Source organism: Branchiostoma belcheri, unplaced genomic scaffold (genome assembly GCF_001625305.1).
Source record: "Branchiostoma belcheri isolate BF01 breed outbred unplaced genomic scaffold, Haploidv18h27 scaffold5, whole genome shotgun sequence".
Lineage (NCBI taxonomy): Eukaryota > Metazoa > Chordata > Leptocardii > Amphioxiformes > Branchiostomatidae > Branchiostoma > Branchiostoma belcheri.
In genome coordinates, this window is record NW_017804131.1 from 6,643,320 (window position 1) to 6,667,416 (window position 24,097).

Consider the following 24,097-nt stretch of genomic DNA (forward strand, 5'->3'; position numbering starts at 1 on the left):
GAAGAGGAAGAGGAAGGAACTGAGCAAAAACAATATGTTTTCCTTCAGTAAACATAATTAGTTTTCAGCATTCTTTCACCGAGTCAACTTGGTATCAACAATGTACTACTCCCTATAGAATGTGAAGTCGTAACGTTTCGCCCCGTCATTCGAAAGAGTATGCTCCTTTCTGTATCATCAAATATTTGTACAAGTGTCATTATACAAACAACACTTAGGTACTACAACTGTAAAGATATTAGCTTGGTATCCAGTCTTACGTGATTGGGGGTATTGGGGTGTTCAGGCAGGTTGTGTCTTCGGGGGCTCTAATAGCTTTCCCCGCCCAGTGCAACAGACCGTCCCGGTAGGAGTGTTACGCTAATAAGAGACAGTATGCTTGGGGATTTGGTTTCCTCCAACACGATAGACTGGGAGGGCCTGCTCGGTGCTCGTGGAGGGCTAATCAATCTCTCGTGAAATACACACCGGGAAACCTAGGTGAGGCGGGTGGGCCAGAGCTCTTGCGGGCCCGACCACGAATCAGACTGGATACCAGGCTATAAAGATATGTATGACCAAGCAGGTTGGAAGTGGCTTGACTAATCGACTCCGATCGAATGGCGAATAGTTAGTGAGGTATTGAAAGAAAGAGAGAAAGAAAGAAAGAGACAGAGAGAGAAAGAGAGAGAGAAAGAAAGAAAGAGAGATAGATAGAAAGAGAGATAGAAAGAAAGAAAGAAAGAAAGAAAGAAAGAAAGAAAGAAAGAAAGAAAGAAAGAAAGAACGCAATATGTGTGGATAATTAACGAGAAATCTTTCACCTGGGGAAGGTAAGAGCGAATCTGATGTTTTTCTTGGGTGAAAAGCACATGATCATGTGATGTTTGTAGGCGAACCTCAGCAAGATGACGGCAGTGCTGGCTGAAGCAGTCTTGTGGACCTACAACATACATACCATAAATAGTGACTGTGAATGATCTCTCTCTCTCTCTCTCTCTCTCTCTCTCTCTCTCTCTCTGTCTCTCTCCTTTTGAGCTCAAAATCAAATTATTAAATGTGAATATTTAATAAAGATACTACATGATGGTTGTAGATACACTCCTCTCGCGCGAAGAACTATTTTTTTAATTCCAACATGTAATCACCAGACGTGGTGACGACACACTCAAGTTTTTTATCAACTTATATTAATGCCGCCACCAACACAGGGGACAAATGCATGACAGGACAATGCTCATTTTCACCTGAGCGAAGTGAGGAAAGTCGTGTCAAGTGCCTTTTCCAAGGGCACAAGATCGGTGGCATGTCAGGACTTGAACCCGGGACCTCTAGGTTCCGAGTCGCGCACTCTGCCGCTACGCCACACGACCCCACGAAGCTAAAGAACTAGTTCTAACTTCTACATCTTCTAAGTCTTTGCGGGATTTATAGCCTAATGCGTCGATCTTTCAAGCTTCCCATAGCTATAGGCCGTTTTCTGATTATGGTACCGGGGAAATGCCCAATCATTATCTTTGCACCAGCTACCTCCGTTCACAGCTCACAAACTGTCATTGAGGGTGAATGAAGATGATTGATATAATAGCTATGACCTATATGAACCCAGGCCACGTCACATATGCCTTTTTATACGCCCACAACAAGCATATCTAGTCGATCTGCATGCCTGTGTGTGAATTGGCCCGTACGTACCTTGATAAAAACAAAGTTGGTGACGGGTTTTGTACACGAGTCTCTGTACGACAGGCTTGTCCCATTACGCTGCATTGTCCTGAGTTCCGACGTGAGGGATGACAGATTCTCTGCTGTCGCTGTCAGAAATCGTCTACTTCGCCCGAACACTGCATCACTGTAACCAAAATCAACGAACGAGATCACCATGAATTGTTTTTCCGTGCCTCGCCACCTTTTCTTCCATTCTAGTACTTAACTGTTTTAGAGAGGGCATGGCTACATCTTTAGCATCATAGGTTTAAGGCAGCAAATTGATAACAATTAGTACAGTCGCCTATGCGTCGTACACTAATTGACTGGCTCGTGACGTAAAAGATACACCAGCCACTCAGAGACTGTGTCCCACATGTAATGAGAATATTGAAGATGAATTTCACTTTGTTATGACTTGTCCCACCTATAGAAAAGAAAGAGATACATTCTTACAGACTATTACCACTAAGACAAAATTCACCCAATCTGGTACACGGTATGATACATTCCATGAATTATTATCATGTCCAACTACCATACCTGCTTACGTAGGCCAATTTCTGTACACTTCATTCCATAAGCGAAAACATATCATCAATACATGACCATATGGTAACTAAAATACTGTTTAGATAGTAGTGTAGTAAGTTAAGTTTTGTAGTATTGTTGTATTACTGCCATACATTGTACCTTGTACGATTGTTGAGCAATAAAGTTCATTCATGTTATTTATATATTATCCTTTTCGATGATCGGTAGAAATCCTGCCACGAATCCCGATGAACGTCCTATGTTCAAAGAAAACTTACTACGAATGCCACCGGGGCTTATCCAACCCCTTACATGGCGAAAGTCAGATAATGGAGATGGGAGGGGGATAACCATATATATATTTATTATTCTTTGCTATTCATACAGGGTCAAAAACGAAGGAACAAATCAACATCACCCTTTTTTTTTATTCCAACGGTTATCACAATACATGGCGACGGCACACTAAAATTTGTTCCAACTTGTTTTTATGCACTGACAACAGACATACTCATTTTCACTTGAGTTAAAGCTGAGGTCACAATTCCCACACGGGGCCCGACCGGGCAGCTTTTGGGAACCAAAAATATGATATAAAAGACAACAAAACACGGAAAAGTTCTTAATAACAATCATGGGCACTATAAGCATTTCTGTATATTCTTGATATGAATTGTTCATTTTTCGTTCATACAAACAGCCCGGCCGGGCCCAAGTTTGAAAATGTGACCTAAGCATAAGATCGGTGGTATGGAAGGGTTCGAACCCGGGGCCTCTTGGTTCCGAGGCGAACACTCTACCGTTACGCCCCCACAACATCACCTTGAATTCCGTGGTTGTTTCTGAAGCGGTGTCGCTATCGGCATGTCCAGCTGGTCCCACACCGGTCCGGCCCAGTTCACGTACAGAACCAGAAAGATCAGACACAGGAACGCCGACCACAACGTTTTGATTTTTCCTGCTGCCACCGCCATCTTTCAGTTGATGTCTCGCCCTTGATCGCTTTGACCTTTTCTTCATGACGTATTTTTTACGTCTAATTAAGGCTCAATCATGACGTCTTTTGTCGCCTAATTGGTTGCCTAAGGCTGTGGGACAAGTGGCGAACACAGATTACAGATTCTTTATTGACAAAACAAAAAAGTACAGTGACTTTTGTATGGTCTTTTAAGAATGTTTCGATCTTAGAGACCACATGTTAGAGAATAGTTAACCTTTATTGTTACATCATACATATACTCTGTACGTAAGATGACGTTATCCACACATGTATGTAGCTTTGTTAGATCTTTAGTTAAGTTGTAGAAGACCATACAAAAGTCTCTGTACTTTTTTGTTGTGTCAATAAAGAATCTGTACTAAACTAAAGATCTAGCAAAGCGGAATACATGTGTGGGTAACGTCATCTTACGTACAGAGTATATGTATAACACAAAGAGTTCGTACACTCTCCAATAAGGCCACACCGACTTAATTTTATGGATGACATCCTCTGAAGACCCCCAAACTAGCTATAGTGCGCGCGGGCGAATAAAAAAAATTCCAGCCAAAAATATAAATGTTACTAACCCACAGGAATACAAAGCTGATATTGTGCATTTGCGGGAGTACATATACGACAAGTCGGCACATGCTGGCTTGATGCAGAATTTATGAATCAGCACTGAACGTGTGTACTACATTCTTGAGTCCTGGAGCTTCCGTAGCCTGGGTGCCGTCCTCCAGAGTTACCACCGGCTCCGTATTGTCGCTAACTACCATGGACTACCCAGGCCTAGAGCCAGGACAGAGCCTCGGAGGACGTGATATCTCTTTTTTTTTGTAGAACAGTCGGAAATCAATGCGCGCGCGGATGTCACCCATAAAATTAAGTCGGTGTGGCCTAATGCAATTTCAAAGAAAAATGTGGTGCAACTGTCTAATGTGTTACATATAACCGGTAAACCGCCTTTAGGTTCAAGCAAAGGTTCTCCTCCTTGATTGAACAGCAAGTCTGGAAATATTCTGTTAATCTAAGATGTTCAGATCTTGAAATCCTCTAATTATATGCAATTTGATGACAACACGTGTGTGTACGTGTGTGGCCTCGTGAAAGCTTAGTTAAGTGTGCCGCTTAATTCAACCCCGCCTAATGTTCAAACATTTTCCAGTCAATTTTTCAAGATAATCATATAAATAGCATGCAGTTACGATGTGTGTGGGGGGGGCGGGGGGGGCGGTGGGTCACTACATCTCCAAGTATATATTAGGCCACACCGACTTGATTTTATGGATGACATCCTCTGAAGACCCCCAAACTAGTGCGCGCGGGCGAATAAAAAAAATTCCGGCCAAAAATAAAAATGCTACTAAACATGCATAGGAATACATAGCTGGTATTGTGAATTTGCCGGCACATGCTTTTTTTCGGAATGTATGATATAGCACTGCACGTATGTACTGAGTTCTTGAGTCCTGGAGCTTCGGTAGCCTGGGTGCCATCTTTCAGAGTTATCGCTGGCTCCGTATTATCGCTAAGTCCCCAGGTCTAGAGCCAGGCCAGAGCCTCGGAGGACGTGATCTTTTTTTTGGGGGGGGGGGATGTGTTTCGTTAAGAGGCAACAAACACACCAGTACGTAGTCACAACGGCATCCGATACCATTTGATAAAATCGGCTTACAAATAATAAATATGTTCCATACATATACATGTACTATATTACCTTTTTGAAATAGTATAAGGTTATTTTCGATACATAGAACGTGTAGGTAATACTGTAGACGTGAGAGTAGATGTTAGCTAGATATGTAGTACTGAAGAGTTTGCCATGCATTGTACCCGTTACAATTGTTGTGCAATAAAGATTGACTTGACTTGACTACTAGTATATATATATATAATAATAGAAGGTCAATTATGTATATGGTGCCTACCTCTCTGTCGCTATCAATCATAATCTTTCCAGTACACATTCATGCATAATATTGTGATTTTGATAATTGGAATCTTAGCAAAGAAAATCCAACATTTATTTGTTATCATACTGTAGTACTACACAGTAGTACGTGGTAATACTATATATATGGTGGACGTGTACAATGTGACATGGTCAACGGTAATCGTCTTATGAAAACATACATGTAATAAGTATTCTAATCATAAGATAAAAGATTTCGCCATTTCGGGTTATAACGACAGCAACTTCGTATTCATGATTACGACCACACCAATTCAATTTCTTGGTTAACGGATTTTTCTAGAAAAATAATGGAGCGGGCGGGCGAAAAAATAAAAAATAAAAACAGGCCTAGGCATCCTATTATGGCCCAAAACGGTACGATAGGAGCCATGAAGTCAACACACCAGGCTGGTTCAAAATTTAAACAATGAATTTTGAACTTTTAATGATACCACTGCATTGAAAGATGGAAATAGGAAGAACTAGGAAGAAAAGGACTGTTTTCAACTGTTCAGGCCAAAATATGAGCATTTTGCAGTTGATTCTGAATTTTTATTTTTATTTGCAAATCAGAAAAAAATGAAGCGGGCGAATCCGTTAACCAAGAAATTAAATTGGTGTGGCCTTATGCAACATTTATAGAAGACACGTCGATGAAGCATAGACATCCAGGCAATGAGATAGATACAAAAGAAAACAGTTATTCAAGCAACTCATTAGATTGTGTTTCAGAATCTATCAAGGAACTGTTTTCTTGTTCATTTATATTAGATTTCTTCCAAATTTTATCACGGCGTATCATCTGATAAAACAACTTCCTGGCCAATACTTTTGGTGTCTGACTCAAATCTTTACAAAACGTATCATCGACTGAGAAAGGTTTATGCCATTTACTTATTGGAACTTCCACAGTGTTGTTTTTATCACTTGTCAAGCAATAACTGTTAACTCTTTCTACTAAGTCTTTGAAGTACGCCACTTCTTCCCAAAACCCTCTTTTCTCTTCCTCTTGGACGGTTTTCCAGAATGTCCTGTTGAAGAAGTCGTACATTCTGTAGTCTATGGTGTTGATTCTTCTGTGATTCTCCAACTGTTTGTCCGTGAAGGGGATGTATTTCTTTGGGTTGTGTTGCTCGTGGATCTTCTTGTTGGAGTGCAGTATGTAATACATATCCCAACACAGCTTCCGTCTCAGCATCACAAGGGACTCTTCGTAGTATTCACTGATGATGATGAAGGTGTAGGATTGGTTGAGCTGTCGGATTGCCGTGTCCATGGTGTCGGTGTCTTCTGTGTTGAGTAGTTCTGGTGGAAAACCCAACTCGTGAGCTTGCTTGTTTCTATCCCCTACATACGGTCGTTTTTTCCGTCTCCCTGCCAACTCTTCGAAATGCTCGGGGTTGTCGAGATATTCCCCGAGCGGGTTTTTATGTCCCTGGTTCTTGTAGATGCGATGGTGGCGGTTGTAGAAGAACCAGGAGCGTATGTGGCTCTGGGGTTCTCGCATGATGCCGATGTACCTGGTGCCTGGTTTCATGACCCGGTCCATCGCTGTCTTGTTGAAGACTGTGTGATGTACTAAGAAGTTGAAGTGATCACCAATTTGCTGCCAACGACTGCAGTTGGACTTGTATATCTTCGAGCTAAAGGAGAAAAGGTTTAAATTGATCAGACGTACCATAGGTCTATACATGTATATAGAAATTTACTAGAAATTTACACACACACGCACGCACTCACTCATTCACCCACCCACCCACTCATTCATTCACTCACTCATGCATCCACTCATTCATTCACTCACCCATGTATTCACTCACTCACTCGTTCACCCACACACCCACTCACGTATTCATTCACTCATGCACTCATTCATTCACTCACTCATGCATTCACTCATTCATTCATTCATTCACTCACTCACCCACTTTTATTCACTCACTCACTCACTCACTCACTCACTCACTAATTCACTAATTCATTCACTCGCTCACTCACTCGTTCACCCACCCACCCACTCATTCTCGCACTCTCATGCATGCATTCATTCACTCACTCATGCATTCACTCACTCACTCACTTGCTCACTCATTCACTCACTCACTCACTCCCATAGCTATAATCATTAGGGACAGCTACCTTGGGAAGGTCAGCCTAAACCCAGCGATCCCCCACGATGTGTGTGGATAACACATGACCAGGTGATGATCGTACGCAAACCTCAGCAACACGACTACGGTACTGGATGAAGCAGTCTTGTGGACCTAAAATGTACACACCAACCAAAACATCCATACAGTAAATACCTAATACACGTTACGATGGATTTTGCACACATATAACGTCATGACATCTTTTAAGGGTGCAAAGTAACCTTAAGTAAACATTTGCTGAGTATCATGCCCTCTATTCGTATGGAAAAATAATTTCAGGTGTATTTTGTTCTCTTGGAGCACCATTCTGCGTGTAGTTTTTATATTTATGTGGAGTGCGGTCCATACCTTGATAAAAACAAAGTTGGTGACAGGTTCCGTACAGGTGACATTGCTCAAGACACTCTCTTCTCTCGTAAGATGTCGGCCGCCTTGTCCTAAAACTGCGTCACTGTAACTAGTAATCATTTTTTTTTATTCACATGGATTTTTGAGCATTAGATCCGGAAGCACTTGTTGTGCTTAATGCTCATGTGAATCCGCTGCTCATAAAACATAATACAAATGTAAACATAAAGATGACATAAAATATAATGAATGAATGAATGAAGACCTTTATAACATGAACATAAAAATGAAAGTGGCTGGCGCACCAATGCCTACATGTATAGCGTTAATGAGATTGGTCAAATCTTCCAGTGTGATGAATATAGTTGAACACAATATCAAAGATACGGCAGTTAGTAGGGTATGGGAGGGAGGGGCTACCTGTAAGAAGTAAAGTGCATAATGTGGCGTCATTTGCGTTAAGTGGGTCGGATCATGATTACTACAGTAGTTAATAGTAACGTGTGATATACGAAATATGATAATCAGACGACAGCAGAATAAACTAGGGATAGGCTACACTACGTAACTGTGCTGTTACTAATAGATGTAATGGTGTGTTCACAAATGAGCCATTCACCTTAAATTCTGGTCTTGTTGTTGCCGAGAAGGTAGAGATATGTACGTCGCCTTGTCCAGTTTACTCCAAATCGTTTCTGAGAAGTTTATGAGTAAGACCAGGGAACTCAGACCTAGGAACACCGACCAGAGTACTTTGACTCTTGGTGTGACCGCCATTTTTAATGGTGAGACGAGGTCTAAAGCCGGTTGAACAAGTTTCTTCGGTGACCTCTAGCCGCGGGACGTATGACGCATTGGACGGTAATTAGGGGTGGGCTAAGTTGAGAGAGGCACTAAGTATAGGGAGTGACGTCTGAATAAGTATCAGGCCATGTTGATTTGATTAGGCCACACCAAGTAAATTTTATGGATGACGTCCGCGCGCGCATTGATTTTGGCCTGTTCCTAGAAAAAAAAACCAAGAAATTCCGCTTCCTGTAACTATGACCAAAGAGTTACAACAGTAGGGTAAGGGAAGATGTGATTAAAGAAAGGAAACAGGACAGGATGACAACTGCTGTTCCACCTGATTTATTGCTGTTTTGATGATGAATAAAAGACTTCTTGCTTGTTAATCTGTGTCACCTCATTCAATTTGTTTCCTAACATTTGTCGTCTCTTAGTATATTTCTAATCTAGGCATCTTGTTTTTTTTTCGCCCTCTCGCATTAAATTTAGGGATTCCAAAGGACGTCATCCATGAAATTTACTTGGTGTTGCCTTATATGGATGACGTCCTCTGGGAAACCCAAAACTGATGCGAGCGTGCGAATAAAAAAAATTTTGGCAAAAAAAAAATGTGCTTTCAAAATGAAATCAACATTGTCATGAAGGTTGAATAAATGACACAGGGTATGGTGTGGCGAATAATCTACTGTTCAAATTCATTTTTTTAGATTTTCGTCTTTTTCGTTTGATTTTGGCATTCTACGACATTGGTATCGTTTTCCAATATTTTTTGTGCAACTTACTGTATATATTGGCTCATTTTGCAACTGTTTTGTACGATTTACAATATGGTTGAAAACTTTTTTGGGGGGGAAACGGTCGAAAATTCATGCGCGCGCGGATGTCATCCATATAATCAAATCAACATGGCCTCATCGAAAGGTGTGCACCGGAAATGATTACATATTCATTGACGTCAGAGTGCAGGCAAAACCTGTTCTTCTGAAGGTCTAGTGCTGAGCATGTGCCTACCATGTAGAAGAAAACATGCTAAAAGCTTACGCAGCAAATATGGAATAAAGATACGGGATAAAGACAAGGGCTTGTTGTCTGGCCACTTCAAACTACAGTACGAGATAGGAATAGGCTATACTGTACAACAGTGGCACTACCGCTCACCTCTTTTTGGAAGGATCATTCCTAAGTCACATTTCTCAGTGAAGTGCGGCATGGCTTCGATTTTTTATCAAGATACGGTAAAGACCTAATGTCCAAGCAGATCTTTCGGTGGGGAAGACAGTATCCAACTGTATGAAATTTTCCTTCGGTGGGAAATTGTTACAGACTGGTTAATTATTGTTACCGAAGGAAAACATACTGTTTTTACTTAGTTTCTTCCTCTTCTGTTCCAAACACTAGCCTCTGACCTGGCCAATGACATGATTTGTTGACGTCTGCCACCATGGTGACTGGTGTTGGGATACATAATGTTGCAATTTCATGGTCTGCTCTACTCTTGTCTGACACCATATACTTGTAGCACATGTGTGTGAATGTGTTTGAATAAAAATTAACAGGGCAGACCATGTCCGAAGGTAAACATTATGCATTTGCTTTGCAAATGTTACTTCTCTAGTTGGATACTGTCTTCCCCCACCGAAAGATCTGCTTGGAGATTAGGTCTTTACCGTATTTTGATAAAAATTGAAGCACTACAGCAATTAAATGACATTTAACACCCTTCGGTGGGAAATTGTTACATACTGGCCAATTGGATACTGTCCGAAAGATCTGCTTGTAGATTAGTAAAGGCCGTCTAGTTCAAACACCTGCACAATGCATGGTGTCATTATTTCACATATCTTTCATTTCCATATTAATATAATTGAACTTGCCCTGGTGAACTACATGTACATCAGTTGTTAAATGAAATGCAAGGATATCCTCTGACATATTCCTCAAGCATATGATAGTGAGGTCTTCAAAATAGACCTATCAGGCCACACCAATCTAATTTCATGGTTAACGGATTCGCCCGCTTCATTTTTTTCTGATTTGCAAATAAAAATAAAAATTCAGAATCAACTGCAAAATGCTCATATTTTGCCCTGAACAGTTGAAAACAGTCCTTTTTCATCCTAGTTGTTAGAGTTATTCCATCTTTCAATGCAATGGTATCATTAAAAGTTCAAAATTCATTGTTTAGATTTTGAACCAGCCTGGTGTGTTGACTTCATGGCTCCTATCGTACCATTTTGGGCCATGATAGGATGCCTAGGCCTGTTTTTATTTTTTCGCCCGCCCGCTCCATTTTTTTTCTAGAAAAATCCGTTAACCAAGAAATTAAATTGGTGTGGCCTCAGTACAAGAAAGAAAAAAAAGACGTCAGAATTGTCATCGTAGTATCTAGTTTTATTTCTTCAGGCTTCCTCTGTGTGAGAAGCACTTTTCATCAGGCATGTCTGCCAAGTTGCAGCAAACATGACCCTTTACACGTTTCCCTAGGGCCTAGGGTGCCTAACTACTACGTCCTCGTAAAGTAGTGGCTCAGGCAAAATACAGAATTTGTACCCTATAACTTAACATCTCCATAATACTATTGGAAGTTTGTTGATATTATCCATATTTTTCCATTACGGAATTAGTTCTTTTTTTATACTTTTCCCTTAGATTTTCTATTATTTCCACTTTTTTTCCTAGACTTGATGAAAAAATGGTAACAGTAGCATAGTAGTAAAGACACGAAAGGAAAAATTACTGTTGTTCAGTTGGCAAAGAGCTATAGTTACTTTTACATCATAGGACAGTCATTTTGCCACTCATGCACTTTCATTCAAGGCAGCACCATGAAAGGAAAGGAATTAATGAAAGAATTATGAAAGAAAGAAGAAAAAAACATCATTCATACATGACAAAGTGGAACAATTGCTAGTCTGATCAGTCTCTCATGAACACACGAATAATCATCAGACATTTGCTCATACTTGAAAAAGAACATTTTTTTTGCCTACTAGTACTAGAGTTAACTACAATATTTGTGACAATCATACACTTTTCCTGCTTTTTACACCAAGAAGCCAAGGATGTGTATGACAGGTTCTTGCTAGTGTTATTGCAGAAATGTCCATACAAATCAACATACGTTGTCCCATTCCTGATTGTCGCTTATCTACTGTAAAGTCCATCCCTTTTTATTTTCGTACTTTGCACATGTATACTGTTAAGAATCATGGGTTACACTCTATGGTGTTTTAGTTCAAGGCACACAAGTCAATAATATCTGGTAAACATGACGTCAAAGCAGCTGCAAGATGCGAGGGTGTCGTTTAGGGTCAGAAGTATCCGAGCAACAGACAACAGCTTAGGAATGTGAAAATGGGGACTGTAAACACTTAGAAAAACAACAAATTTTGGCTCTTCAGATGCTCCATTTCTCACGTAAGCGTACATCGGACATGGCTTGGCGAGATATTTGCGACGCAAACAGAAAACAGACATGCTCACTTGTAACACGACAATCCTCGTAACTCCCCATTACACAAGCCTAAGATGTAGTCAACAGTGACAGAGGCGTAGTACGCTGCAGTTGCTGAGAGGGGGGAGGGGAGGGGGGGTCTACACTGATTTGGGAGCTTAGCGGCGTGGTCCCCAACGCACAGCCCCGCCCTGCACGGGAGGGGCGGTGCTGGCCGTGTTCCCCAGGGTGGGGAACTCGGTGGTGTCGGTGCTGTCGGGAGGGGCGGCGCTCCACGGGGCGTCCCGCACCACGAACCCCTTGGAGTGGGCCGGGCGGTTGTTGGACGCCTCCTCGGTACGCGAGGGCTTCATGTACTGTGACATGGCCTCCTGATCCACGATGTCTTGCATCTGTTTGTAAACAAAAAGGAGGTAAGTAAACATCTTGGGTGCATAACAATTGTATACAATGAATGATATTTTTATGGCAGTGTATTGTATTGTATTTTTATGACTATTGTATGTTATTGTAGGAATTTGTATTTCATGTCAACAATTGTTCGACTTTGTAATTTGTATTGCACTGTATTTATATTGTTGTGTTTGGGAGGACAACTTGTAAAGGTGTCCATACACATGTTTTGTCCTCCCTTCCACTGGTATGTTTGTACTTGTGCTGAATTCTAATAAATAGAAAAAATAACTTTTCAAAATGAAATCCTACCCTTTCAAAAACTCTCATCACAAAAGTCAGGGGTTGAAACTTTTTTTCTGCATATCTGCACTAATTCAGGGTAACATTGAAAGTACCTAGCAGACAAATTTCACCTGCACCACTTAGAATTTAGGAAGTATGGATCATACTAAAAACTGTTCAGAAACCATTGCCAATATTTCTTTTACACTTCATAGGTGTTAACAGTCAATGCAGCAAATAAAAATCGACATACAGCTAGACTTTAGCAGGTTATGTGCAGGTAGACATCAGAAATATCTGAAACAGCTTCAATTTTACCTGCACTAACCCAAACATACAAGTGGTACTTTGAGCCTTGAAAAAAAAAACCCTCTGTTTTCTGGGTAGTTTACACTTACATATTTCTCCTCCAGGTTGAGCAGGTAATAGTTGCAATCCAGTACATACACCAGTACAGGTTAGGTGCAAGTAGACATCACAAATACCGACACAGCCCCAATTTTACCTGCACTACCCTGCATACACCCAGTACATGGACCAGTGCAGGTTAGGTGCAGGTAGACGTCAGAAATACCTGCACAGCAACAATTTTACCTGAACTAACCTGCATATGCTGGTGGTATTAAAAAAGAGAAACTTTTCTGGTGGTTCAAACTTACATATTCCTCCTCCAGGTTGAGCAGGTAATCCTTGCAATCCTCGACATGTTCAGGCAGGCCCGTGATGGTCACGATGTTCAGGTCGTCCGCGGTCGGGGTGGGGAAGCGAATGTCCACCTTGTAGTCGTCCATGACCTTACGGATGGCGCGGCCGCGGCCACCAATCAGGCGGGGGTGGACACGGCTGTCGATCCACACATCCTCGCTCACCATGTCCTCCTGCGGGCGGAAAATTAGCAGAAAAAAAAAACATTTAAAACACAATTAAAACTGACATGGACTCCCAAGGGGAAGCATAACAGAGGCCGGCCCCTAGGGACAAGATTGAGATAGTTCCCAATTAGAACTATTATTCAGCCTAAATATCGAACATACAGTAATTTCAACCCACTTTTACTCAGCCTGTCACTGATACAGAACATAAAGTAATTTGTGGACAGTATTGTGTACTCAACCCCTATTGTGTATGTCATAATTCTTAGTGGTAATAAATTATAACATAATATTATACGTAACACACACAAGACTCCAGGAAGAGTAGTGAAGTCTTATACATATTATATACTGTCACTAATGGAGTTTATTTGTTTGTTTGTTTATTATTTGCACAGCAGCAATAAAAAAATTATACATATTCTGATTATTAATAAATTAATAATGAATAAAACAGGTGCAGGAGGAGGGAAAAAAAGCTTATTTAGCTTATGCTAAGCCCTCCTCCTCTATACTAACCAAAACGTAACATAATTGAATTGAAATAAGGCATACATACATAAGGAATTATTATCAAAATAATTCAAACATGGGCAAAATGATACAATAACAATAATGAAACAGAGTTCTTTTAAACAATAAACAATTCCAACCCACCAGTTCACTGACGATCTTGAGGATGTCCACCTTGGCGGCCTCAGCGTTCTTCTCGTACCCCGTGACCACGATCTTGTTCTCCTCCTCCTCCTTCCCCTTGTCGGGGAACTGGATGTTCACATCGTGGTCCTGGCGGATCTTGCTGATGACCGCGCCCTTGCGGCCGATGATCTTGGGGTGGTACTTGGGGTCAACTATCACCACGAGTTGGAAGTTGCGCAGCATCTACAGTTGTTGGCAAAGTGCACAAAAATGTTAATACACATGTACGGCCTTCAGGCAAGCCAAAGAAAATTGCCAACTTCTTTGATTCACTTTGAATGTACATATTAATTAACTAAGGTTCATGTTGTGGCAGACAATCAAAAGTCTGAATTATAATTTATAGCTAATTTACACTGCATCTTATTTAAAAAGTCATAATTTTTAAAAGAAACGGCTTTAGAATCTCAGAAAACAGCAGCACACAATTACAAACTGTTAACAGTATGCCTCATTAAAATACATAGAACAAAAAAATTACTCAAGCAACAAAACTGGATATGCTGACCGTTTCCAAAATCATATCCAGTTGCGTGAGTAACATTTTCTTGGCGTACCTTATTACCTGGATGTCTAACCTTCACTGACACATTTAAGAATACATGCAATCTCCCCCTTCATCAAACCACCAACAAGTGCACCCACCCTGTCTTCCTTCTCCTTGTCCAGTTCCTCCACGCGAGCGGCCACGGCTCCCTTGGCCCTCTCCACGTTGGTGGGTGGGCCGGTGATCTTGATGAAGTTGGACTCCAGGTTGGCGGGCGGGATGGTGATGTTCACGTCGTTCTCCTCCATCAGTTTGCGGATGTCACGCCCCTTCTGTCCGATGATGAAGCGGTGGTAGTCAAATGGCACCTCAACTTCCTCAGTAATGGGCACAAGGGCCTGGAGAGGAGGGGAGAAAAATACAACAAATGAATAAATCATCTTCATTTGCATGTTCATGCCCATATAATGCATGATGTGGTTTTACATGAAATGAAACCTTTGCTACACAGTAGCTTTTACATGAAATTAACCTTTGCGTGAAGAATCATTACTTCAACAGTTCCTCAACAGTTGATGAAACAAAAATAACAAAAGCTATGCTACAATACATCTATCGTTGACAAATAGGACCACAAGAAGAATTATTCTCAGCTAAGCTGAGATGTCAAGCTAAGTTGTGATCCTAATACAGTCAAAGTCAAGGCAATATGTTATGATTACATACAACAATTCTGCACCAGACAAGAGGGTATCAAACTTGAAAATCAATGTGTGAATAGCATCATACATGCCCTATAACATAAAAGGTGACCCACATATATCTGTAGAAAGATTGCTATCTAGGGACTTGATGAGAGCATAGAAGCTTTTTTTTTAAATAAAATTTTAAAGGCCAGACTAACCAGCAAAGCCGCCTTGGCTTGCTCACAGCGGTCCTTGTTGCCCGTGATGAGGATAATGTCGCTCTTCTTGGGTTCGCCTTCGCCACTCTCCTGGCTTGCTGCGTCCCCATTGACGACCGCCTCTTCACCTGTACCATTAGGACTTGTTGGGCTGGAGGCTGGGGAATAAGTGATTATGTAAGTAAAACATTTGTTTTAACAACATCTATTTGTGATCAGCATGAAAGTTCATATGAGTTGGTAAATAACTTTTCTCCAACTCAAAATTTGACTCACCAGAAATTTTCGACAGAATCACTCAGTCTTCCTCAGCTATCTGACCCAAATGCTGTGGACACGTGATTTTTCCCACGTGTGACGTCAGCAAAGGGTCAAAGGTTGTCTGACCTGTGAGTACCTGTTTCAGACCTCATCGTATGTTAAGAGAGCTCCTTGTGGCAAGGACAAAACTCCCAAGGAAGACAAATGTGGGGTTATCTACCACATAAGTTGCCAGGGAAACACTAACAGAGGCCCCTGTCGGGAAACTTATATCGGGGAAACTGAGCGCTCACTAAAAACCAGGTTTCTAGAACATAGATGAACCAGTTCTGTTGCATCTGAGGTGTCACAACACATCCACATAGAATCACCGGGACACACAGTGGATCTGGATGGGGTCAGAATCTTGGATACCAAACAGGATTACTTCAAGAGAGGCATAAAAGAGGCCATATACATCAGGGCACTTCAACCATCGCTCAACCGGGACGGGGGGCAATATCGACTTCAGACAACCTTTGACCCTTTGCTGACATCACACGTGGGAAAAATCACGTGTCCACATGTACAGCATTTGGGTCAGATAGCTGAGGAAGACTGAGTGATTCAGTCAAAGTGTGAGTTGGAGAAAAGTTTGAGTTTTTCATAATCTATTTGTGATGGTTGTGTGTTGACTTCTCAAATCAAAAGGTCTCTCTTAAAACGTATTTAGAAAGTGTGAAAGTGTGAATATCTGTTTATGTCTCTGTATCTGTATAGTAGTTATAACCATTGTTCCACGTAACAAACGCTTCATAGGCGCACAGCATGGCAGCACCTGGATAGATAAAGAAATAAAGGGACTCTTACGTTCTTCAGTCCTTCTGTCGGGGAACTTGATGCCAACGTCAAACTCTGACGTGACGGCCTGGACACGGGAGCCCTTGGGTCCCATCACGGTGCGGTGGTGCTTCTGGGCAATCACACACTCGATGGTCACCTGCGATTCCTGTAAAAAAATTAGTGAAATATTGATGATTTAAGGGCCGAAATTTCCATCGAAGGGTGGAATCAGCTGATGATCCCACTGGTCACCTGCGATTCCTGTAAAGAAAATAAGTCAACTATTGATGGCTAATGCTCGGCACTTTTTTCTTTTAACCTTGCACCCTAGATTACTATTAATCTAATTAAGGGGCAGGGTGAGGTAGTTTTAACCCTTCCTCTTGACCTACTGTTTTACCTGGGATTCCTGTAAGATTAAGCACATCCTTTCAAAACACTGGACACATAACAACTGCATGTGTTAGAGGATGAGAAAGAAGCTTCATCAGACCGAACAAGGGCTCAGTTGACTTCAAATGCTTTGGAAGAGGAATGGCTTTTCGAACGACAGTCCTGTCCCGTTAAGTACGATAATTCTACGACAATCAATGACATAGAATTAATGTATGACGAACTTACTACTGTCTGCTGCACATGGTGATTGAGCAAAATGAATTCCAAAGGAAAACATGCTCATCACAGGCAAATTGATGAACATATCTAGACGTAAGCATCATGAAACATACCAGATCAGCCACAATTTCCATGATCCTGTTCTTGGCCCCCTCCACACAGTCCTTGGCTCCCTTCAGCACCACCTTGTCACTCTTCACCCCGCTGCGGGGGAAGCTGACTTGCACGCCGCCGAAGTCGTCGGCGATCTCTCGCAGCACGGCGCCGCGGCGGGCCACAAAGTGACGGTGGAACTTGGGGTCAACGCTCACATCGCCTTCAACTATCTTGTCCTGCAGGCGTGTAGCAAAAATCGTCAACTTCTGCATGACTAAAGTATAACTTCTTGCTATGTACACATTTGAATCTACAACACCTTTTGAAATCCTGTACAAGTAAACTGATCGATAACATGTATCAAGTTGCAAAAGATATATACTTCTGTCCTTGTGATCCAGTTTTAGCTCACTTCATAGCTGTTCTTCCACTGGTCATGACAGAAAGACAGATGCTTTCTTAAGTATTTACAGGTTCATTGTACCGGGAACATTCCCCTACGGTAGCTCTTTTCAACAAGCTTAACAGTGAACCACGGTTTAACATCCCATGCTAAGGACTGCGACCCTTTCCAGTAGCATGCATGCCAGGTGAGCAACAACAGCAAGGATTCAAACTCCCAACCTCTTGTTCCAAAGGCTGGGTGGCTAACCACCGGACAAAACAAGCTACATTGTACACACAAGGTCAGCATTTAAAAACAGACTGTAGCTAGAGAACTGCAGACTGTAGGACCTAACCTGGAAAATGAATGTGCCTATACTGTGACTGCCTTGTACATGTACATGTTTGTAACATTATTTGTATATTGTGTAGTGTTCAACGTGTAATTTTCATGAATGTATGTTTTAATGTATGTGCCCAGGGATACCTGAAAAACAGATCAATGGATCTGAGGTATGCCCTGGTGAAATTAATAAACTTAAAACTTGAAGGTCCGACATACCAGGTCCTTGATAAGATTTTCCAGCTCGGCGCGGGCGGCGGCCACGGCCTCCTTGGTTCCCATGATGGTGATGAGCTCCTGATCGTCGTCCTTGGCGGTTGGGAAGATGATGCGGGCACCCGTGTTGTCTCGGACCTTGCGGATGTTGGAGCCTCCACGTCCGATCAGGAACTTGTGGTGCTCGGGTTTGGCACGTACTTCTGAGGTGTGTCCAGACTGAGCCTGCCAGGAAATAGCTTGTAAGTTTTACAGGACTACAGTATAGACTACATTCTACTCTCTTTCTTTCTTCTCTTAAGCATTTTAGATACATATTAAGATATTTATTAAATATTTCTCAAGATTTGACATTTGTGTACTTTGAAGACACAACTCAGCTCACTGTAACTAAAAAGACACAACTGAAGCACCAAGTTGGTACAGTCTGTCACATAGCTTACTAATCTTTTTACCGGTAAGTCGTACTGTATCACACAATACATACTACATACTATATACATTGTAAAACATCAATGACACAGGCACAACAACGGTTTCTGTTGGATCTTTGGTCAATCCTGCCACAGAACTTTGACCACTGCATACATCAGTATCTTTCCCAACACAACATTTCAAAAGTACAGAACGAAGGTATATCATCCTTAAATACCCAAAAAAGACCTTAAACTATGTGTTCTGCTGACATGCTAATGACACCTCACTTGGGACAATTGTTCGTAACATAGTACAATTATGTTATGTTTAAACATATAAGCAACAACTTACCCGCTCATTGGACAGCTCCAGCAGCTGCTGCTTGGCCTTCTCCACATCCTCCTTGGGCCCGCGGATGGTCACCTTGTCGGAGCCCGAGCCTTCGTCGGGGAAGCGGATGATGACCCCGCCGCAGTCCTCCATGATGGAGCGGATGAGGCGACCTTTGGCACCGATGATGGAGTTGTGAAACTTGGCTGGGATGTTGATGTCAACGGACGTGACATTGGCCTGGGTGTGGAAAGGGGAAGACATTAGAATTACCTTTTATGTTGAGGTATTTAAACTGTGAATGTGATTTAGTTAATTTCTTAATCCTCTTCCATTGTCAACAGCGAATGCCAATAAAGCCATCTTGTATCTTATATGGATGAACAACCAACCAAAAGAGACTGCCAGACTAACCAGTTCATTCTGTATGGCCTGTTTCCCGACTGATCTTAACATAAACCCGCTGACCCTAGCCTTTTTTTAATGACCGCTGGTAAGGCTATAAAATTTCCAAAAGCAATTTTTTCTCAGTAACTCGATGAAATTTTTGTCCACAAGCAAATAGGTGGACATTATTTGTTTGATCATTTTAGAAATCTGAAAAGAAATAGTACAGAATCTGATGAGATAATAACAGGTCACTCAACTAGCAGCAATGCTTGTATCTACAACAATGAAACTTGCTGTTATGTCTTTCCAGTCAGGCTTGTGTATGTTTAAGCCAGACTGACCAGTTCGTTTTGTATGGCCTGGATCCTGTCGCGGGCGTCCTCACAGTCCTTCTTCCTGCCGATGATGGAGATGACATCCGAGTCGCTGCTCTCCGTGGGGAGATCAATCCGGGTATTGGTCTCTTCACGGATCTACAGGGGCGAAATTTGAACATTTGAAAAAGGGTTAACATTGTTTTTACTACATGAATGCAAAACTACACTAATCCACTATGGAAACAAATGCTAAAAATGCTCAAGTTTACTTTATACCTTTCCATTAAATTTTCTTTAATAAATTGAAAAAAAACTGGAACATTTCAACAATTATGATCAGAAAACTTGCAGTCTGTGGTCCTATGACCTTTAACTTAACTAAGACATAAACATGCAATTGATTCAAATACAATCACTATTGAAACAAAAAAAACCTACTACACTGAATTACTTTCTGTACGAAATCATTGTCTGTAGTTACGTAAACTACAAGAAATATGGAAATACAGGCATTACAGGGAGTAAAAAAACTCCACCACATTGAAACAATAATTACTTTCTATACAATGCAGTTCAAAAAGATGCAAACTTGGCTTGGAGTCCACAACATTCAAGACAAAGTAAGATACAACAGACTAAGATGGTACGGCCACCTCCAGAGAATGGACAGGGACAAATGACCAAAGAGGATCTTCACACTAGATGTGGAGGGTCCAAACTCCTGTGGTCGCGCTAGGAGGAAATGGTTCGACAACATACGGGAGGACCTCCACCACCTGAACTTGGACAAGATCAACCCATAGGACAGAGACAAGTGGCGTGCTGCCATCAAGCCTCAGTTGTACTGTGCAAGCACGTCTAACCCTCGGAAGACGGGGAACAACAGACGATAAACCGGACAGTGAGTGAGTTACCAACCTTGCGAATGGTTGCTCCTCCCTTGCCGATGATGTTCTTGTGGAACTTCTTGTAGATGGGGACGTCGATCTTGTAGTTCTGTGCGGCGATCTCCTGCACCATCTGGGTCAGGTACTTGAAGCACTTGTCCACGTCCTGCTTGGGCCCTCGCAGCGTGACCACGTCGCTCTTTCTGGACGGCTCCGGGAAGGTGATGATGACCTCCGGGAACTTGTCCCTCACCTCGCGGATCTTCTCGCCCTTGGTGCCGATGATGGTTCTGTGGAAGCGCTGTTCGATCAGAATGTCCTTGGTACGTTCGTTCTCCTAGAAAAAAAAAATGGGGCAGAGAACAGGCATGAGTACGGCTTTAAATGCTACCAACTTCCGTGCAGATCAACATTTACTCAGATTTTAAGAGAAAGATGTTGAGGGGCCAACAACAGAATTATAACGTATGGAAGATCAGATAAAGTTGTGAGTAACTCTTTAGAGAATTCTAGAAGGAAACATAAGGATTTCATCTTCCAAGTTGACTATAATATCATTATTCAATCAGTACTTACATGTACATGGTGTATGCTAATACGTCGTACTAGTCCTCAAGCCATTTGATATGATTACATAATCATCTTTCAAACTTTCCTTAGTCTGTAAGTTTTCTCTACCTTAAGTGTCCCCTTCTTTACACCACAAAACCTAGACACATTGACTTATGACTATAGCATCCATTAAGCTGTTTCTAACGCTGCCCTTATGTGGGGTTGTGTGGCATAACGGCAGAGCATTTGGCTCAGAACCAGACCGTCCTGGGTTCGAATCCTGCCAAGTCACCAACATTGTGCCCATGGGAAAGGCACTTTACACGATTTTCCTCACTTTGCTCAGGTGAAAATTAGTATACCAGAATGATCATTATCGTGATTGTGGGCATAAAGGAAAACCCAAAACCTTACCATTTTGTTGACCATGTCACAGATTTCCTTCTTGGCCTCCTGTACGCCGGCCGGGTCGCCCTCAATGCGGATCAGGTTGCTGTTCTCCTCATCAGGTGGGATACGGATGGATGTCTTAGTCTCATTCTTTATCCTCGTGACTGCAACAACAGTTACAACAACGGGTCAGGCCAAACCAATTTCATTTCTTGGTTAACGGATTTTTCTAGAAAAATGCAAATGTAGAAACAAATATTTTTCAGTACAAGGACAGCGACAGTGGTTTGGTGTGAATGTATTTCAGTACCATGGACAGCTAACAATACAAACAGATTTCAGAAGCAACCAGAGCATTTTGATACCAGATAAAGTTAGGCCACACCAATGTAATTTCTTGGTTAACGGATTTTTCTAGAAAAATAATGATGGAGCGGGCGGGCGAAAAAAAATAAAAATAAGAACAGGCCTAGGCATCCTATTATGGCCCAAAATGGTACGATAGGAGCCATGAAGTCAACACACCAGGCTGGTTCAAAATTTAAACCATGAATTTTAAATTATTAATGATACCACTGCATTGAAAGATGAAATAACTGTAACAACTAGGAAGAAAAGGACTGTTTTTAACTGTTCAGGGCAATATATGAGCATTTTGCAGTTGATTCTGAATTTTTTTTTTTTTTGCAAATCAGAAAAAAATGAAGCGGGCGAACCAAGAAATTAAATTGGTGTGGCCTTACACTTGCAACAAAGGGTTAGTGAGGCTACAGTGAAACAGCTGTATGGGAGTACATAAGTTCACATCATTATGTACTTCCAGAAAAAACAATGATCTGACAAAGTGCTTATGTCCTACATAAAGTATGTGCACTGTAATCATTAATATTAAGATTTCATCACTGTGTGCATTATCAACTGCACCTTATTACACCCACATCTTATAACACTGATCAATCAAGCTTCAAGAAGTGGCCAAGCTCTAACCAATCAGAATTCAAGAGGTGTCTGACCAATCAGCACTCAGGAGGTATCTGATCAATCATAATTCAAGAGGTGTCTGACCAATCAGCACTCAGAAGGTATCTGACCAATCAGGCTTCAGAAGGTATCTGACCAATCAAGATTCAGGACAAATCACAAAATCAGGCTGCACAAAGTTTCTGACCAATTAGGCTTCAAGAAATGTCTGACTACAGGAAGTAGAAAGCAGGAGAGAGTTCCTTACTGTTTGCTCCATTTTTGCCGATGATGTGACGGTGGTACTTCTGTTCGACGGTCAGCTCAGCGAAGTCCATGCGGCTTTGCTACAGTTTCAATTTAAAGAACAACAAAAGAGTAAATGACAGCACCCAATACATCTTATTAATAACAGAAAAAACACCACAAAACCAGGAAATACAAAATAGTGAATTTGTTCTAACTGTCCAAAAGAACAGTTGGTGAGGGGACCCATAGAGAGACTTCCTGTAACACTCAACCAGCTGGCCCACTAGGAGGGCAAGAGCCTTGCCTGGTGGTCAACGCAATAAATTACTTGGCAGGAATGATCAGTTGGCAACAACTAGGTGTTAATAGCCTTAGACGTTTAGACTACCGGCAGATCTTCAGTGAGATCTTCACCAAACGATATAGTTGGAGAATAGTATGTACATGATGATGTACATGTACTGACCAGATCGCGGGTGATTTCCTCCAGTGCCCTGCGGGCCTGTTCCACTTCTTCTGGGGGGCCCTCCAGGGTGATCTTGTCCTGTCCATCCGTGAACTCAATGTGGACCTGAAACAACAGATCAATGTGTTACAATCAACTCAATCTTTACACCCATGCACAGAATGCAATGATAATGCTTTCGTTTTAAAATCTTTACTTTGGATTCACAGAAATTTAAAATTTGTTACAATTAACACAATCTTTACATCCATGCACAGAATGCAATGATAATGCTTTCATTTTAAAAACTGAAATCTTTCTTGTAGATCCATGGTGAAAGAGTGCAAGAAGATGTCTATCAGATGTTTGACAGGCTTTCTGAAGACTTGACATGACAACTTCCACTTAATAGTAAAAATACAATCAGAGCAACCTTAATATGTTCAAGACACACAGAATGTACAAGAACTTTGTCTAGGTTACAGTACTGTGAGGGTTAAGTTGATATTTACCTTGGGCAGGTCCTGCATGATCTGGCGGATGTTTTGTCCCTTCCGTCCGATGATGAAGCGATGAAGCCATGCCGGGGCCACAACCTCGTCAATCACAACACTGTTGGCCTGTGGGAGAAACACACTAAGGTCAACGGACAGTACTTACAATGTAACCCTACTAATGCATAGTCTTACTCTACCAGTGGTTAACGTGGAAAATAAGTGAGTTAAGGTTGATGACCTTCCAGGGCTCTCCCTATGCAATGAAGCAAGGGTGCTCCCCCTCTCCCCAAAATCCTAGCACTCCTCCCAAAATGTTTAAATTTAGGGTTTTCCCTTAGTATTTTCATTAAAATTTGCTGATTTTTCATCTACGGAATAAGGGT

At 41.6% G+C, this 24,097-nt stretch overlaps 2 protein-coding genes across 2 annotated transcripts in view; both read right to left on the reverse strand.

Moving 5' to 3' along the window:
- Positions 1-3,302: 3,302 nt before the first annotated feature.
- LOC109479721 (galactose-3-O-sulfotransferase 3-like) lies at positions 3,303-7,747 on the reverse strand. The gene is made up of 4 exons (XM_019781710.1): positions 7,661-7,747; positions 7,299-7,423; positions 6,109-6,802; positions 3,303-3,308 (listed from the first exon to the last, which is right to left on the reverse strand). Exons 2-4 carry the CDS (start codon positions 7,352-7,354, stop codon positions 3,303-3,305), a joined length of 756 nt encoding a protein of 251 aa, XP_019637269.1. The 5' UTR covers positions 7,355-7,423; positions 7,661-7,747.
- Positions 7,748-10,819: 3,072 nt separating this feature from the next.
- The window catches only part of LOC109480003 (vigilin-like), a 28,115-nt gene continuing 14,837 nt past the window's right edge, over positions 10,820-24,097 (reverse strand). The window contains exons 9-23 of the mRNA XM_019782110.1: positions 23,730-23,837; positions 23,239-23,343; positions 22,792-22,870; positions 21,588-21,727; positions 20,653-20,958; positions 19,759-19,890; positions 19,049-19,267; positions 18,284-18,505; positions 17,355-17,573; positions 16,654-16,792; positions 15,544-15,701; positions 14,798-15,037; positions 14,111-14,335; positions 13,241-13,459; positions 10,820-12,295 (exon numbers count right to left, since the gene is read on the reverse strand). Coding sequence (XP_019637669.1) covers positions 12,062-12,295; positions 13,241-13,459; positions 14,111-14,335; positions 14,798-15,037; positions 15,544-15,701; positions 16,654-16,792; positions 17,355-17,573; positions 18,284-18,505; positions 19,049-19,267; positions 19,759-19,890; positions 20,653-20,958; positions 21,588-21,727; positions 22,792-22,870; positions 23,239-23,343; positions 23,730-23,837 — 2,745 coding nt within the window. The 3' untranslated portion in view covers positions 10,820-12,061. The remainder of the gene's footprint in view (positions 12,296-13,240; positions 13,460-14,110; positions 14,336-14,797; positions 15,038-15,543; positions 15,702-16,653; positions 16,793-17,354; positions 17,574-18,283; positions 18,506-19,048; positions 19,268-19,758; positions 19,891-20,652; positions 20,959-21,587; positions 21,728-22,791; positions 22,871-23,238; positions 23,344-23,729; positions 23,838-24,097) is intronic.